The 17,920-nt window shown below is 35.6% G+C and overlaps 1 protein-coding gene across 2 annotated transcripts in view; it reads left to right on the forward strand.

The window, feature by feature from the left end:
* The window catches only part of LOC140164691 (uncharacterized), a 49,431-nt gene extending 32,436 nt beyond the window's left edge, over positions 1–16,995 (forward strand). The window contains exons 2-9 of one of the 2 annotated variants that reach the window (XM_072188082.1): positions 3,101–3,148; positions 5,156–5,205; positions 10,241–10,416; positions 11,532–11,611; positions 12,583–12,817; positions 14,111–14,279; positions 15,134–15,217; positions 16,022–16,995. In XM_072188082.1, coding sequence (XP_072044183.1) covers positions 3,101–3,148; positions 5,156–5,205; positions 10,241–10,416; positions 11,532–11,611; positions 12,583–12,817; positions 14,111–14,279; positions 15,134–15,217; positions 16,022–16,065 — 886 coding nt within the window. In that variant the 3' untranslated portion in view covers positions 16,066–16,995. The remainder of the gene's footprint in view (positions 1–3,100; positions 3,149–5,155; positions 5,206–10,240; positions 10,417–11,531; positions 11,612–12,582; positions 12,818–14,110; positions 14,280–15,133; positions 15,218–16,021) is intronic. The other variant, XM_072188152.1, reaches the window with a different exon arrangement.
* Positions 16,996–17,920: the final 925 nt, after the last annotated feature.

The raw sequence follows: 17,920 nt of genomic DNA on the forward strand, positions 1-17,920 counted from the left end.
CCCGACATGTAAATGTTATTAAAGCGTTTTGAAAAAAACATTTTAAGAACATTTTTGTGTTTGCTGGATGCAAATATTTTAACATAATGTTATTTAAGTGTTGACAAAATATTTGGCAAAATATGTTTGCAAAAATAGTTTACAATAACATTTTTGAAAACATTTTAAAAATATTGTGGTAGTGTGTTTTCATACAAAAGCGTTTTAAAACGTTTTCATGACCTTTAGATAACCCGACATTTGAATGTTATTAAAACGTTTTTATGTAAACCAAAAACCAAAATATAACTTATTAAAAACGTTTTTAAAACGTTTTTGTGTTTGCTGGGTGGTTGGCAGTGTTCGATTTACCACCTGCATGCCTGCACATATGCAGGTGACTTTGATTCATAACATGGGTACATGCACGATTTGAGGTTGGTGATTCGGCATGTTTTTTGAGTTCCACGGGAACAAGGAACAGGATCAAGAATCGCAAAAAAGTAAAAAAAATATCAAAAATAATAAAAACCAAAAAGCAATAATATGGAAGAAAACAATTCAAAAAGAAAATTAAAATGCGAGTCACAGAAACAGGGGAACAGAGGAACAAAGCAAATAAAAACACAAGTGCATGTAGAATGTGGAATTTTATTCGTAAATTGCACAGTTCGAATCAGAAACATACGATGTGCCTCTAAATCAAAGAAGTAATATATAAATATCCCTTACGAAATTACACCAATTTGTATACTTTTCATCTGTAAAAAAGATGATAAGTTTCATGGCACAAACTTCTTATTTTATATGGTTACATGTAAATTGTGTGCAAGTTATTTTCACTTTGTGCAGGTAGATTTTTTATGTTTACCTGCACAAATGCAAGTAACTTTTTTTCTGGTAAATTGAACACTGGGTGCCTGGGACTGGCCCCCGACTGGGTGTTGGTGGTGTGAGAATGGGTTGAGTTGAGTTGAGACATATTGGGTTTGAGAAGATGGATAGTATTTATCTGTAATATGATTCTTTTTAATTTTCAATTTTTTTTATATTTATTTCCACCTGTTACAATGTACAAGGTTTGCACAAATCTGTTTTTCAGTTATTTCAACGTTTATGTTAACGTTTTAAATATCCTCATAATCTTGTACATTTGTTGATGTGAATCTATCAATTTTAATATTCTTTTTCCAGATTTTGAAAAAGAAAATGGAGAAATAGCAAACTGAGAAAAAGGAATTTATATGACCCGATCTAATCGGCACTCATCAGGCTAAAGTTGGAAATTTTGAAAATTGAGTTGCTATAGAAAAATTATTAAATTTGTGTACATCGTGGAACATTCAACTACGCTTGTTACTCCGTGACTAATCATGCTAATACACGAGCGTACAGCGCTACTCTACGCGTCCATATGGCGAGGTTATCTGCGTACAACAGCTTACTACACACAGCCACGCAAAGAGTATGTTCCACAATGTACACGAATTAAGTAATTTTTCTATAGCTACCATTACTAACTTGCTCAGTACCTACACTTAACTCCTTGGTTGCAAAGTTCTGAACCTTTTATACATCCATTTTCCTATGTTTTTTATTGGGTTTTTTTTCTCCTCATATATTTGCCCATATCTTACATGTAGTTTCATTATTGCCGACTTTAGCCTGATTGGACCTCGATCCAGTCACAATTTGGAAAATGGAAACATGGCATGAGGGATATGGGTTCTAGGTTTGGGTTAGGATTAGGGTTAGTTTCAATGCTAAGAGCATTCCATAGTTATGCTGAAAAAAAAGTTTGCCTATAAAATTAAAATTACACAATATGACAGAAATGTTAACTCAATAATTTTGAGACTATAAATTATAAAATATACTTACTATGAATATATATATACATATACATGTGTATGCCCTTACTTAATCCTGATGACATATACCACAAGCAATTAATAATACTTAATTTCCTGAAGTAATTGATATCACATGGACGTTAAGGTCACATGTATCAAAAGATGCATGAACGATATAATAAATGTAATCGAGTTAAAGACATTAATGTATTATGATTTCGGTCAATTTTAATTTTGTTATTCTTCACCAAAACATATTACATAATATTAGTAACAACTGTCAAGGAGGTTTTCTGATCATTTTAAGCTGGAATATATATGAAAATTAAAGAAAACCATTAAGCCACTTTGTGGAGCTCTATGGGGCAATATCTCTTAAATTTTACTCAAAAGGCAAGGCAAGTTACGTGAGTGATGCATTTAGGGTCTAAAAAACAGTGATTTTCAAGAATAAGGGTAATTTTCTGAAACTGAACAACTTGTTTAGGGTACCTTTTCAAATTTTTGTTAAATTACAAGTCCAAAAAGGGCCAAAAAACTCATTAGGGGGTAAATTTTATATTAAATTACCTTATTAAGGGCCTGAATTTGCTGGTAGGGTAAAACTCGTTTAGGGGGTGTTTAAAGAAAATTTGGTCTCGCATGCGTACACTATCATACTTGAGTGGCCCCCTGGGATTTTACTGCTCAGTATAAACTGTACCATGATGACACTTCGACTTCACTGCTCATCCCCGTGCTTCGCGCTCACTGCCACTTTGCTGCGCGTGGAGATCAGAGGGAACTTAGCCATTTCTACTGTTATTAAAGCATTTCAGGCTAAATTTCACAGGGTATTCAAGTATATAGAAAAAAATGGCATCCTTGTGAGCAAATCACACAGTATTGCTTTAAATTTAGAGTTCATTTCATTCAACTGTGAAGCAGGCGACTACAAAGGTTTCTCCATGATGTACTATGAATTGAAGCCAAAGTGGTAATGGCATCTGGCAGTAAAGAGTTGTTGAAGTCCCCCAACAGTTTTTGCACTTAAGACATGTAGGATGTTCTTTGCCTTCCAGGTCTTCTTTTACCATGTAATACAGTGTATGTAGGGAGCATATCTTCTGCATGGTTCATCTTCTTGCATCCTCAGGATATGTCCCAGGAATCGTAGTTGTCGTGATTTGACAGAATTGATAAGAGGCACAGTGTTGGTGACTATAAATCTTTAAAGAGTAATTAGCAATATCTTTTGTTTTCTTCATTTTTGCTGCATTTATATGCAGTCCTACTCTCGATTCAGATGAAGAAAATGCAGTGGATGATGACATAATGTAAGTATGGAACATCATCTGGAAACCCATTGGTTTTCTGCATGATTGTCTGCATGGGATCATACAGATCATCACCAAATCGCTCCAAATCATTTGCTTTGCATCATTGTTACCACATTTGCTCATAGTCAATTTATTTTATTTTTCATTGATATTTTCTTGCATGAAATTGCCATTGCTTTTGTTTGTTCTCTTAACTATTGCTTGGTATTATAACTTTATTAAGTTTATTATTACTTTAGGGACCGTTCACAAACACTTGTAACAGGGGGGCCTGATGCAAAAAGAAAAATTCACATATTTTTTTTCAGGGCCCCCTTTTGGACCATAAATAATTTTTTGGCCATAAAAAATGAACATCACCCCAAATAGTGTAAACTTCGATGTTCCACGAGAAAAATTAAGGTGATATTTTTAAAGCCCCCCCCTTCAGAGTGATAGAAAATTTCAGGCTCCTGTTTTGCATCAGTCCCTCCCCCCAAGTGTTTGTGAACAGTCCCTTACAGCAATGTGACCATCACAAATCTTTTTTGAATTTGCAATTATATTGTTGGCTGGATCATGCGCAAATCACCATCCCTCATTTATGACTTTACATTTATATACATTGCTTTTATACATTTATTGTGCATAATTGTTTCTTCAATTTTGCATGCTGCATGGTATGTTTTTGAAAGTGATCATTCATTTTTTATTTATTTGATTTCCTTGGTTGAAATGTCTAATGCTAAACAGGGTAGCCAACCCTTATCATGCATTGGGCTGGAGTATCATGTTTTACAATATTTTCTCATGCTTTTGCGCTTGAGCTTAGGCCTGCTAAGAATGTGCAATTTTGGAGGCAAAAATATGCACCTTGATTTTCCAACAAATGTAAAAATACTCAATTACCCACCAAAAATGCAAAATCTAAATTTCTCTTTGGTGGATTTGGTAAGCCACTAGACCTAAAGCCATATATACTGAAATCATTCATGGTTTTAAAAAAAATCTCCAAAAAATTATAATTGGAAAAAAATCAGCCAAAAAAAAGAAAGTTTGTATCCAGGAGGGTAGATTTGTAACTTGTATTCACTTTATAATCTATTAAAGATCAACAATTCATTGGTTTTGAACACATTTCTATATCTTAAATAGATTCTGAACTGAAGTGACCATACATTACATATTTGCTCCTTTTGGATACAATATTGTAATTTTTTTGGGATTTATTTTCAAATCAGCCACAAATGACTTGGCTCTAGGTCAAGGGACTCTCCAAATCTGCAAAAAAAAAATCAAAATACAAAAAAGAAAATATTGCGTATTCTTAGCAGCCCTAACTTAAGCCATCAAACAACAGGTGTATAATACTGAACACCTTGCATCACCATGTTTTTATTCTCCTCATATTTTTATGCATCCACTGTGAGGCACACTGTCCGTGCTTCCGAGCTTCCGTGCCTCCTGATGCTGTATCTTGTGATTGGATAGGTGGATTGAGGTCTAATTAATGTACATATGTCACTGTCAACTGAATTGGTTTCTTCTGGGAAAGGAGGGTATCCATTCATTCCCCATGCATGCCCACTAAATCGTCTCCCATACTGCTTCTACTGGGAATGTTGCCATGTATCTCCCACTATTAACCAATAAGGTTACCCGCATCACCTGGCTTCACCCGCATCACCTGGCTTCACCCAATCTGTTTCTATGTAACCTACTGAATATATTAGCATTACCCTGCAATCCTGCACTCATAAACCCTTTGCTCTGCACATCGTCCACGCCAGGTAAAGAATTATTTTGTACAGGCAGTAAACAAACCAAGACATTTGCTTGCCAATCAACACACCTTTGTGTGGGGCCCATTTTAATTACGAACCAGGTAATTCTAGTTGCTAAGTCCTTCATTTAAATATTTTATTTTTACCCACATGCATACAATCTTGTTGAATCAGCTCAAACTCATCACCCAGTCAGTGATCCAAGATGTAATAATATGTTCTTTTTTCTTCCTCCTTCCAGACCGCCCATGGACTCAGATGAAGAAAATGATGATGTTTATGATGATACAGGTATGTTGGAATTGAAACAGAGTGACAGCATAATAGCTACTTGCAGCATAGTGTACATGAGGGTAGGCTTCTGAAAATCTCATTGCAGCACTACTGAAAGTGCAAATTAGTGGGGGGGTGGAGAGGCTCATTGCAGCACAGTGCACACTGGATGAGGGGTGTGGGTTTTTGAAAGGCTCATTGCAGCATAATGCACATTGGGGAGGAAGAGAGGATTTCTGAAAGCCTTAAGGGCTATTCCAGTTAAAATCCACACTATCCCTGTGGAAAATTTTGGAAATATCTTCCACAGGGGGAGTATGAATTTCGAATGGAATGAACATATTAGGCAATTCCATTTGAATTCCATACATCCTCTGAGAAAGATTCAACTTGAATCTTCCACTGAGGTAGGGAGAATTTCAAATGGAATTGCTAATGTGTTCATTCCATTTGAAATTCATAATCCCCCTGTAGAAGATATTTCCAAAATCTTCCACAGAAGTAGTGTGAATTTTAAATGGAATAGTCCATTGCAGCAGAGTACACAGGGGAAAGAACACGCAACTTCAGAAAGGCTCACTGCACCCAAAACCAACAGGTTTGACATGCCTTGTTTCATGCAATATTATAATGAAATACTATGAATATAATATAATATAATATAATATAATATAATATAATATAATATAATATAATATAATATAATAATATAATATAATAGTTACAGTATAAAAGTATTTTCCTTTAAATAGTTGAGATGAAATCAAGATTGATTTTGAGATACAGTGTATGCTTATACAGTCCAACCTCTCTTATCCGGACCTCTTTTATATGGATCTCTCTGTTATCCGGATGTGAAATCTTCACAGGGAAATATGTTTTTGATGATTTACCACAGGTAATACCATGCTCTGATTGCTTAGAATGACATCTATGTTGCATTTAGCACTCTAAAGCCATCTTTTAGTTTTATTACACCATGTTTAAATAATCTTTTGTTGTCCCAATTTCAGTACTTGGGACAGGCAATGCAGATTTACATGTAATTCACTTATCCGGATTTTTCACTTCCGGACAATGCTTCGTCCCATCATGGCCGGATAAGAGAGGTTGGACTGTATAGGCAATTAATATATCCTCTCACTGTTTTCATTAGTCATTAAAATGTTCAATTTCCAGAATTTTAAATCAATTTCAATAAAATTGGCAATATTGCAATGTACATTGCAGCTCTTCTTAAAATGGTTTTCTGGATTGAGCCAACTAACAAATAATTATGTCATGGAAGAAAGCTCCCTGAAAGCTAATTGCTCTTGACAAGCAACTTGCGTTTATCACACATATCACATATTTACCATGGCTTATATGTGATATGACCAGGATGTGTGACCATTTTATCACAGATCATCAGTTCAAAGTACAATGCACCAGCAGTTCAACCGAATGTTAATTAGGATTATTTATGTCTAAATACTTGTGTTTGTGTTAGGTTTCTTTAAATGGTAGATGATTAATTAAGAATAAAATGTATCACTAAAAATGTTGTTTAACATTATGCATTTGAATTAATTGGACATATAATGGATATCCTATAACCCATTATGTAATGAAACCCTACAAATGTACATGTATGCTTCAAACTTAATAATATAGAGCCCTACATGTATATTATTTGTAACCAAAAATAAGCACAAACTAGTTTGGTTTATCTCTGAATTGATATGTTCTTGCAATATGAAGAAACTTAGAATTTGGCAACCCACATGCTTAGAGTAACTGGTGCTGTTTATTATTAAGACCATGCAGCAATATGTGCTTTAAAATTATGTTCTATAGCTTCCAAGTCTAGCACCGAAGCTAATATTGGACTCTTCTATTTACATTCCAGCCCCCTGTGGAAGATTTTGGATATATCTTGGGGATTATGAATTTCAAATATAATGAACACATTAGGCAGCTCCATTTGAATTTCATACACCCTCTGAGAAAGATTTAACCTGAATCTTCCACAGAGGGAGAGTCAAATAGAGTTGGTTTAATGTGCTAATTCCATTTGAAATTCATACTCCCCTCATGGAAGATGTTTCCAAAATCTTCCACAGGGGTAGTATGGATTTCAAATCAAATAGCCCATTATAGCAAATGTTGAGTAACATGAATTTTGCATAAACTGCACTTACATAGAACAGCATGATGTATAGTTTTGTTTTGAGAAAATAAAATGAATAAATAAAATTACATAATTAATGTAAAATACCTGATAAATAAATTAATGAATAAATAAGAAAATAAAATATAAAGTAAATAATTAAATAAGCAAACCAAGGAAGTTGACTGAATGAATAAATGATTAATTGATTGATATGCATGAAGTAAAAATGAAACTACACTACTTCCTTTACAGCACAGTACACCCTACCATGTATATGTGACAGATCCTAGTAGGCCTCATAAGCATTGCACCCAGTACGATATAGTGTATACATGCATGACCAAATTTGTTCACAGCACCATTTTACCTAGCACTGCTTTTAAGCTTTGTCGCTTTATCCATAAACATACTATCTGGCTTCACATTTGATCCAGTCCTCTTCAGTCTAAATCTGTGCGGGTCACAGAATGCGACTATTCTTTTTACGAGTTGTACTCTACCAGCTAAAAAAACCCAACTTGCTCCCTAAAGCAGGGCATAATTTAGTGTCTGAATTTTGCATAGCTCAATTGTGACAAAGTTTTATTTGTATAGCAATAATTATGTATAGCAATCATATTGTGTGATTGCATAGCAATTTGACTAGTTTGTGTAGCAAAATGCGATGCGATACCGGATATATTATGCCCTGTCCCTAGTTGTTAGGACTTAATTTGCAAAGTTTTTCGAAAAACTACCCTGAATGAGATCTCGAAAAAAATTCCAAGAAATCTAAACAACAGGTTAATATTACCCAAAACATTATTTCTATTGTTTTTAAATTTTTTTGCTAAAATATAATACAAGTTAAAAGGATGGACCCCCAATGACCAATCTACCAATTTTCTTGATAATTAACTCATAAACACATTACATAAGTTATACTTGACTGGTTACAAAAAAACACCCCCCAAAAAAAAAAAATCACACCCCTGTTCATGCATGTTTACAGTGAATATCTCAACTGGTCTGGCCTCTGGTTTGTGCAACGTACACTATAAAGAAACAGATTTACAGTTAATAAGTTTCACATTCATTGTACATTTTAACTTTTTTGCAGCATTACCATTTTTAAACTTCAGTTTTTTGCCGCCTGTGCCATCAGCAGCGAGTATACCACATCTTCCACCAAGTCACAGCCCCTTATTTTTTGAGGGTAAACACATGCATGAAGCGCATGCAACCCTTCATCTCTGCACTTTCTGTCATGGCATGTCTATTTTCATAGGTTAAATATTTTGAATCATTGTAGGAGTAATTGTTACAATATTTGGCATTGAGCACTAGGAGGGTGTGGGAGAACTTTTCCCAATCTTTGACTTTGCTTTTTGGGGCAAAAACAAAATCTTGGGAGAATTTTCAGATGATTCATTCATTTGTTCCCCATCATTCACCATCAAAGTACTAGTGTATAAATCCAGCATTATCACTTTGTCAACTGGATTTGAGTCCTGAACCATGATCTAAATTATCGTCATGCAAAGTCTACTGCATGTACTAACCATTCTAAAAGGTGTGTGATCCTGTACTAGGGAGTATAATTGTGACCACTTTGCTGCTTCTGATTTGCATAGCCATGTATTTATGTACCCATGTTATTGTCAATTGGGCTATTTTTAAGGGCTTTATTATCTTCACCTCAATTAGTTCTATTTATGTCTTCACTAATAACTTGAAATTTTGTTCCCTATTTTGGCTGGGCGAAGTCAACTGCCTATTATTATTAATACGTTCTTAAAAACATAGCCATTAGCCATCATTCACCATCAAAGTGCTAGTGTATAAATCTAGCATTATCACTTTGTCAACTGGATTTGAGTCCTGAACCATGATCTAAATGATCGTCATGCAAAGTCTACTGCATGTACTAACCATTCTAAAAGGTGTGTGATCCTGTACTAGGGAGTATAATTGTGACCACTTTGCTGCTTCTGATTTGCATAGCCATGTATTTATGTACCCATGTTATTGTCAATTGGGCTATTTTTAAGGGCTTTATTATCTTCACCTCAATTAGTTCTATTTATGTCTTCACTAATAACTTGAAATTTTGTTCCCTATTTTGGCTGGGCGAAGTCAACTGCCTATTATTATTATTACGTTCTTAAAAACATAGCCATTAGCCAATCAGAAAGGCGATAGAAAGATATACGGAGTGTATTAACCATGTCTAATTGCACTACAGTACACACACATTTTAAAATTAGCAAGAAACTTGTGTATGAAATAGTTTAATAACTGTGTTTTACTTGCTCAAAAAACATGACAAAATTACTCACTTACACTGAAATGTTCATGCAGCTAATGTACTCTCCCCTTCGACCAGGGCTCTTGCATTAGATGCATTGAACATCTCAGCGCAGGTGTATTATTTTGTCCAATTCTCTCCCAACAAGTGATATGCAGTTATTAAGCTATAAACATTTCTCAAAATTTCCTAAAAACTACATGACTGCATGCACATGGCTATCTTATATACCTCATTGGCCCATCTGGGTCATGATCTGCCTCATCAGGCTACAACCTGTTATTGTAGTCACTTCATGAGGGAACTCAAGTTATGAAGTGAGAATACAACATTTTTTTCAAGGCAGAGGTAATGTAATAAATGTTTGGTTTGCATGGCGCATGAATCTTGCCTTAAACAAAATCTCTTCAAAACCGTTCACATGCATTTTTGAAATTAATTTCACTCTTTCAGTGGGTTAATTAAAAATAAAGCTGTGTACTGCACAACACATGTTATCGTATATTTCACAATTATTAATGTGTTGACAAGAACCCAAATAGATTTGTTGAACAGTATAATAGCAAATAAAATGAACAGTCACCATTGTTTTCTGTTTCCTTCTTCTGTTACAGCACCACCACCTCTTCCAGACATTGCTCGTTTACCACAGTCTTTTCCACCACCACCACATCTCCCGCCAAGTCGCAGTCCCTTACCAAGTCGACATAGCCCATTGCCAAATACTCCTGAAAACAGTGGTGGTGATGGGGACTTTGACTTGACTTATGATGATGTATCAAATCCGTCTGTAAGTATCATATTCAAATTAATTATCACAAAAAAAGTCATTGTTGTCAGGGCTCCGGTCAAAATAAAAAGCAAAAAAATAAATAAATAAATAAAACGGTTCACTGGGATTTTACAAAAACCAAGAGTAATTTCTGAAGAAACAGGAGAAATGTTCAAATAGTAAATCCTTTTCTGCAATACAATATACAGCATATAGTACTCCTGCATCAAGTGCAAAACTGGAACCAGGAGCAATTTGTTTTAGTAAATTGCTGGTTCATGTGAATTTTATAAAGACCAGGAGCAATTGGTGTCTTTATGAGGGCAAATTTGCTCCCAGGGCCTGCTTATTTCAAGGCTTGCATACAAGTTGGACTGAGCTCATGGACTTTGGTGGGAGCTGTCATCAATATCTCTCATGCTAGTTGATGGTTATTTAAAGTCAGGAGAGGTCGGTCATTTTAGGTCAAAATAGTAAAGATTGTTGGATTTTTCAATGAAATGGACTTTTCTTACAAATTTTATTGTATTGTGGAACATTATGACATGTAGAGATAGTAAACATCAGTATTATGTTTCACACAATGTGATGCTCATCCCAGGTCATATGGGGTCATCTGCTTGGTGACATTTGTTTATTATTGGATGCCTCATTTTGTATAGTCATTTCAAGTCACCAGAGATGTAATAGTAAATACTGTTGAACTTTAATTCATGACAGTTTGACACCTTTAAATGATTAGCATTGAAAGCCAAGGTCATTATGTGACCAGATCCAATGAGGCTAAAGTCAGCAATAATGAGATGTCTAAAATAAAGAGGGAAAAAACAAAAAAAGCATAAGAAAATGGATATATAAAAGGTTCATAACTTTGTAACCAAGTACTCAAGAGACCTGGGGATTCAACATCAGTAAGTGTTGGTACTGAGCAAGTTCAATTTTCAAAATTTTAGACTTTAGCCTGAGTGGATCAGATCAAGTCACATATAGAAGTCATCTGGGATCAAAGGGGAGATTCTTGGCCATGAAACTTGATAAAATAGTCATCAGAGGTCATCGCTGATCGCTGGTATGACTGAGGGAATATCTGTTTGTGAAAATTCATTTTCTGTTTGTAATTGTCTCTTACACAGGATGGGGAAGCTGAGCAAGATGAGTTGTATGAAGCTGTTGGTAGTGAATTCAGGGAAGAGCTGCAACACAATGAGGATGGGTAAGACTGTAACCCTTGTATGGGAAATAAAAAGTGTCAGATCTTTAATATAATTGTTTAATATGTGTTTATTTTATAGAAAGAAAGGTTAATTGTCCTAAAGTTACCTTTAGATACTAGCAGATTAATATCACCTTGTCAGATAAATCTTGCACATGCATGGCAAACATTTTCATGATTCTGATAATTGAGGCATATAGAAGAAGAGCCTTTCAATCAACAATGGGACAGTGCCGCATGGTCAGTCTCCCTGCACACCTTAAAATCTGATGGGTAAGGCGGGTCTGAGGGAATTTGCACTCAAATATTGAAATAAATAAAGCAGACACACAAGAGGAATGGTGTGGGTTCTATAAAGAAAATCCCAAGGCTTGATTTGATATAAGGGGTGTCATTTCTGCCTTGCCATCCCACTTGCCTTAATATAGCAGGTGAAAGTGGTCAATGTGTTATTCCAGTTGAAATCCATACCCCCCCATGGAAGATATGATCTTAACCTCCCCCAGAGGGGGTGTAGATTTCAAATGAAGTCACCCATTCAGGTACGTTGTACCCCAGTTGAAATTCACACTCCTGTGTGAACAATTAAGGTCATGTCTTCCATAAGGGGTGTATGGATTTCAAGTGGAAGAGCACAGTGCATCAGGCATGTTGTAACATGGCAAAGATATTCATTCCATTTAAAATCCACACCACCCCTGTGGCAGATTTAGTTAAGTTTTGAATACAACAGAGAATTGGTTAACTTCCATTTGAAATACTCACTCCAGTTATGGAAGATATGCATGTAGGTAAAGCCATAACACAGGGGGAGAAGTGTGGTTTTCAAAATAATTTAACCCTGACCAATTACATTTGAAAAACATACTTCCTCTATGGGAGATATTTCAAATATCTTCCACAGGGGTAGTGTGGATTTTAAATGGAATAGCCTATTGCCAATAACTTGATTGTCTGTTTTCTATGCACAGAATATCAATTGCATCTGGAGTAACAGATGAAGGCCAAGACGTATCAGCCAAGGAATTAGAAGCACAGAGGAAAAGAGAAGAGAAACAGAGGAAAGAACAGGAGAAACAACAGAAGAGGGAAGAAGAAAAGAGAAAAAAAGAAGAGGAAAAGAAGGAGAAAGAAAGACAGAAGAAGGAGAAGGAAGACAAGAAGAGGAGAGAAAAAGAAGAAAAGGAAGCCAAGAAAAAGTTTGGTGTAAGTGTTAGAGAAGATTAACCCCATGGGTACTACCTTTCTTTACAGATCCCCTGATTTGTTGATTATATGTAATGTGATCAAGCAAAATGAGACAGATGTCATGGATATTGAGTTTTCTTGTATTTTATTGTTCTGACCAACACTAAAGTTTGTTCGGCTTATATAAAAGGCGAAAAAAACTTATCACCGTGTATTGATATAAAATGGCATGCATGCAGTTGGCGCAGTGCTTACACTAGTTGTGCATTGCATAATGTGTGGCAGGCGCATGCTTATGTGAATTTACACGCCCAGTAACCAAACCCGAATCATTTTTGCCTATTATAAGCCAAACAAACTTTAAAATGGCCGTATCTCTGGAATTGCCCGAATTTTCCACAGGGGTAGTGTGGATTTTAAATGGAATAGCCATTGCAATTTCCAGAAGAGTTCTAAAAGTAAATGTGATCAGACTTTTCAAACAGATTCACTTAATAAACCTAGGTCATGCAGTTTGCTACCACAGACTAACGACACTGGCTGAAGCATGCACCCTGTTTATCGGGTAAAAAGAACTGGGTCATGCTGGGGTCAGCTGATGCTATGCTGCTAGATCAGCAAATGAGGTACCAATTTTTCATGATGTGATTGAATCAGTCAATCAGGGCACCATTTCTGTGTTTATGCACGGCAAGCACTAAAACGGTAGACAAGTGTTCTTCTCTGCAAGCAATTCTCCTATTGCACAGTTCCGCCATGATGCAAGGAGAGCCTTGAACTGGCATGACATGAAAGGAAGAATTACATAACTTTACGCAATGTTACATGACTAGTTCAATTCCCATTCAGAAGCCAGATCAAGGCTCTCCTCGCACATGGCAGAACCATGCAATGGGTGAATATTAGTATAAAGTGTCACACATTTTATGTGCCGATTAAAAAGGGATCTGATTTATTGATTTGACTATAGTGATTCAGTTATTGATTTATTGGTTGGATTATTATTAATTGATGATTAACTTACTATAATATTTTGCAGTAAACCTTTGACGAGTGCGTTCCACCATGATGTTGCAAAGTCAGAGCCTACAACATGTATGGCGCAAAGTTCATTCATAAATTTCCAATCGGCAACAGCAGATCGACCCAGCAGCCAATCGGAGACAAGTGCATTTTCAATGCAGTAAATATGTGATGTACGCTTAAAATACGCTCTCGATAAAGATTTACTGCAGATTTATTTATCAGTCAGTTTGTCCATCCACACATCCGTCCTTCACTTTTTGACTGATTGATTGATTTTTGTTACAGATCAAAGGTGATATAGAAGTGATAGAAAGACGTACAGTAGTAATAAACTTTCATGCAGATTATGCCGATAAGCTAGACCTGAGTGTCACCAAAGGGGATGAGTTAGAAGTATTGAGGAAGGATGGTAATCCCCCAGGGAAATGGTTAGCAAGAGACCTAGAGGGACGATGTAAGTATACTTTATAATCCTACCATGGGTAGGGGGTAGGGGTAGTGCTAGGTTTTTAATAAACAAGGGGTCAAAAACTGTATATTTTGTGAAACTATGGATCCAAACAATAGAAATAAAGGGTTCAAATGACCCTTTAGCAACCACTAATTGGTAATTTTGTGCGCTAAAAGAATGCGCCTATGACCCCATGATGCAAATTAGCTCTACCCCTGGGGGACAAGGATCATACAATAGGGACCTAGCAAGGAGTCATGACGTCAGGGGTTCATTTCACTTAACTTTACGAAGCTTTGTAAGTCTCAAAATCTTTTGTAACTTGCAACGAGTCGTAAGGACCATTTCACTTACAAACGGTACCCTTTTTAAGTGATAGGATTTACTACAGGGACCCTTTATAAAGTTACGTTTAGTATTGGGTATTCGTAACTTTACCAACGGTTACTTAAGTTACCAAGGGTTAAAAGTTTAGTGAAATGGACCTCTGGTCAACAAAATCAGGCTAAAAAATTCAGATGTCAAACTCAATAAAGAACCAAACTGAATACACCTGACTATGTAATTAATTCTATTATATTACTATTAATGATGATGTTTTCCAGACTAGAGAGTATAACAGTGGAAACTTGTTAACACAGAATCTGTTAACATAAAATTCCTGACAGAATGCATTTCAACAAAAACATATTAGAAAAACCTGGTAACACAAAATCCTGTTAGTATTGTTGTAAACTAAAATTGAAGGTCATGATAATTTTTTGTTAACAAGGCCCCACATAGCCTACAAATACATTGCCATACATTGGTATTGATATTTTAATTTCTTGATTGTGTGTGTGATGTGTTGGTTACAGATGGGTACGTTTCTGAACTTTGCGTAGAAGTTGGTGATGATACACAGGATGTATACGATGATGTAGCAGCTGTAGCCACAGAAGGTAAGCGGTCTCTCTTCCAATGGAATCGGAATAGGAACAACCTCCTTTATTTGGACCTCTGTAATAAGGGTCTCTCTGTAATTCGGCTTTGATGCCTTAATTTAATGCCCTATATGAAGCATTTTAAATGGCATCTATTTTGCATACAGTACTTGCATGCTATCTTTTAGTGTTGTTACCCCATATGAGTCATCTGTGCTTGTAACAAGTCTAACAATCTGAACATCCAATGCAGAATTATACATAATTTACTAATCCAGATATTTTACCTATCTAGCCTGTGCTTGGTCCCATCATAGTGGAAGAAGTTGGAATGTATGAGGGAATGTGAATCACACCACCTTTGTTCAGGGATGGTGGAACATTTGTGGTTGAAATGTATTTGATACTAATCAGAGGTGTGGGCAATACTAGCAAACATGGCCAAATTTAATACCCCAAACTTCTTCTATTGCTGATGATACTTCATACAGGGTGATTTATGGAGTCTGCATTCTCCCTTTATCTATGTATTTGGCCTGATGGTCATAGATTCTTATTTTAGGTCAAAGGTCATGCTGTGCTATTATGAGTAAATCTAAGCACTATCTTTTGTGTGGATATATTAATGTAAAGAAGTAGATGGCAGGTTTTCAGTTAAATGGCCAATACTAGAAAAATAAAGCTCTACTATATATATATCACTCGCCAGAATAGTAAGGAATTCAGAACTAAAGGAAAACATCTTAAACTTACAATGTAAACCAATAAAATAACTACTCTTTCATTTCTAATTGCACTTTACTTTCACTTATTTCATCACAGATGCAGAAGGTGAAGAAATTTATGATGTTCCCGATACGGAATAACCTCCATGGATTCCATCACAGAATTGCACATGTGCTTCATCTGAAGAGTCATGTTTCTAAAGGATTGTTGGGAGATTGCAAATCACATAAAGGGTATAACAGTGTGGAATATAAACAATTCCAAAGCAGCTATTACTTTGAAGGTAGCTATTATTGCTTTGAAAGCAGCAGGTATTGTTTTGAAGGCAGCTATTACCATGAAGGCAGCTCTGATGATTTGTTATCTTTTATATACTCAGCATATAATCCAGACTCACAGTGAATTTGCAGACTACTAGTTTCTGTATATATTCAGCTGTGTTTCTTGCATATTCATGAGGGTCGATTGTTTTATCAATCCTAACAAATTATGCATGGGATTGCATGCCCTTGCAAAAGATACTACAAATATGCTTTGGAATATATACACTGATAGAAGACTGATGATCCACTTCAAGGAGTGATTGGCCTTCATAAATATATTGCACATTTGCTTAATTACGATCTGTTTCATAAAATTCATCTGTTATTATATGGTACTGCTATGTACAAATTGCAGCTATTATATCAAGAAAGCAGAAGGCAGCTATAATATCAAGACAACATAAGGCAGCTATTCATCAAGACAGCAGAAGGCAGCTATTTATCAAGGCAGTGTAAACGGCTACGTACATAGGATGATAAATCCGGATCAATTTGGCACTACAGTGGATTTACTAAGTACACTTTGGTACTGTCTACATTTTGCAAACTGCTTTTGTATGATCACTTATGAGAACAGGGATGTATTTCACTAAACATAACTTTTTGCAACACAGATTACGGACATTCTTTTACTTGTCGTAACTTTACAAATCCCTACGAAGGATTGATCATAAATCATATTAGTGAAATGGATTTTACGATGCGTTGTAAGTTACGGTGAATTTTGAGACTTGCAACAAAGCTTTGTAAATGCAGAGAAGATGTAATAAAGAGGAGGGTCAACGGAATTATATCCTTGAGATAATCCCGTAGGTAATCCTGTCGCATCTATTCATAGTCCTTTATTCTCAAGTAGTTAGACATCCACTTGAAATATCCTATGATGTTATGTGTGTGACCGCCCATGGTTGACCAATTTTCACTTCAGACTTGAAAATATTTCCCATGTTTCTATAAAGAATTTGTTAAAAAGTATGAAACGTGTGTGTTAAGGACCTGCCGCTTGGATGGGATACCACATGTGGGTAATACAAGAAAGAAATCGAGTGCTGTAAAATTTCCCCCCAAATCCACCGTTTTTTGTAAATATATAAATTTCTAAAGAAGAAATTTTTAGGATTTTTTAGAGAGGTGATGATTGTTGATCATTTCTATTTTATTATTTTATATATTTTCCTGTCATTTCCTGCCAACCTAATAAAGATATTCTGATAATTGATAACATTCTTTATCCTAAATAATAGAGTCTGAAAGTGGCAACAAGTAGCAAAAATTATAATTTGCCATAGAACTTCAGTCATATTTTATCTGAAATCTGACAAGATGACAGGGTCTGCATGCATGCTGTGTATAGCATGATGACATGCACACACTGACCTATCCCTAAAAGCAGTTAGCTGTAACTTGTGTATCACACCCATCCCGGTTCAAACCCTATTGTGGTATTCTATTGTTAAGCAGCTAAATAGGGTGATTCATCATTTACTTTGAGTGTAACGGTCTCACACATATTTTGTTTGAGGATAGCTTGATCAACCTCCTCTTTATTACATCTTCTCTGGTAAATGTTAGTGAAGTTACAAGTAATTGAAAGACATGCATGCATGTACTAAAAGCAGTGCTGGGAGATCGTAGCTTGTACACATTCCCCGGGCAGTGCAGTTGCATTTAA

The sequence above is a fragment of the Amphiura filiformis genome, chromosome 1 (genome assembly GCF_039555335.1).
Source record: "Amphiura filiformis chromosome 1, Afil_fr2py, whole genome shotgun sequence".
Lineage (NCBI taxonomy): Eukaryota > Metazoa > Echinodermata > Ophiuroidea > Amphilepidida > Amphiuridae > Amphiura > Amphiura filiformis.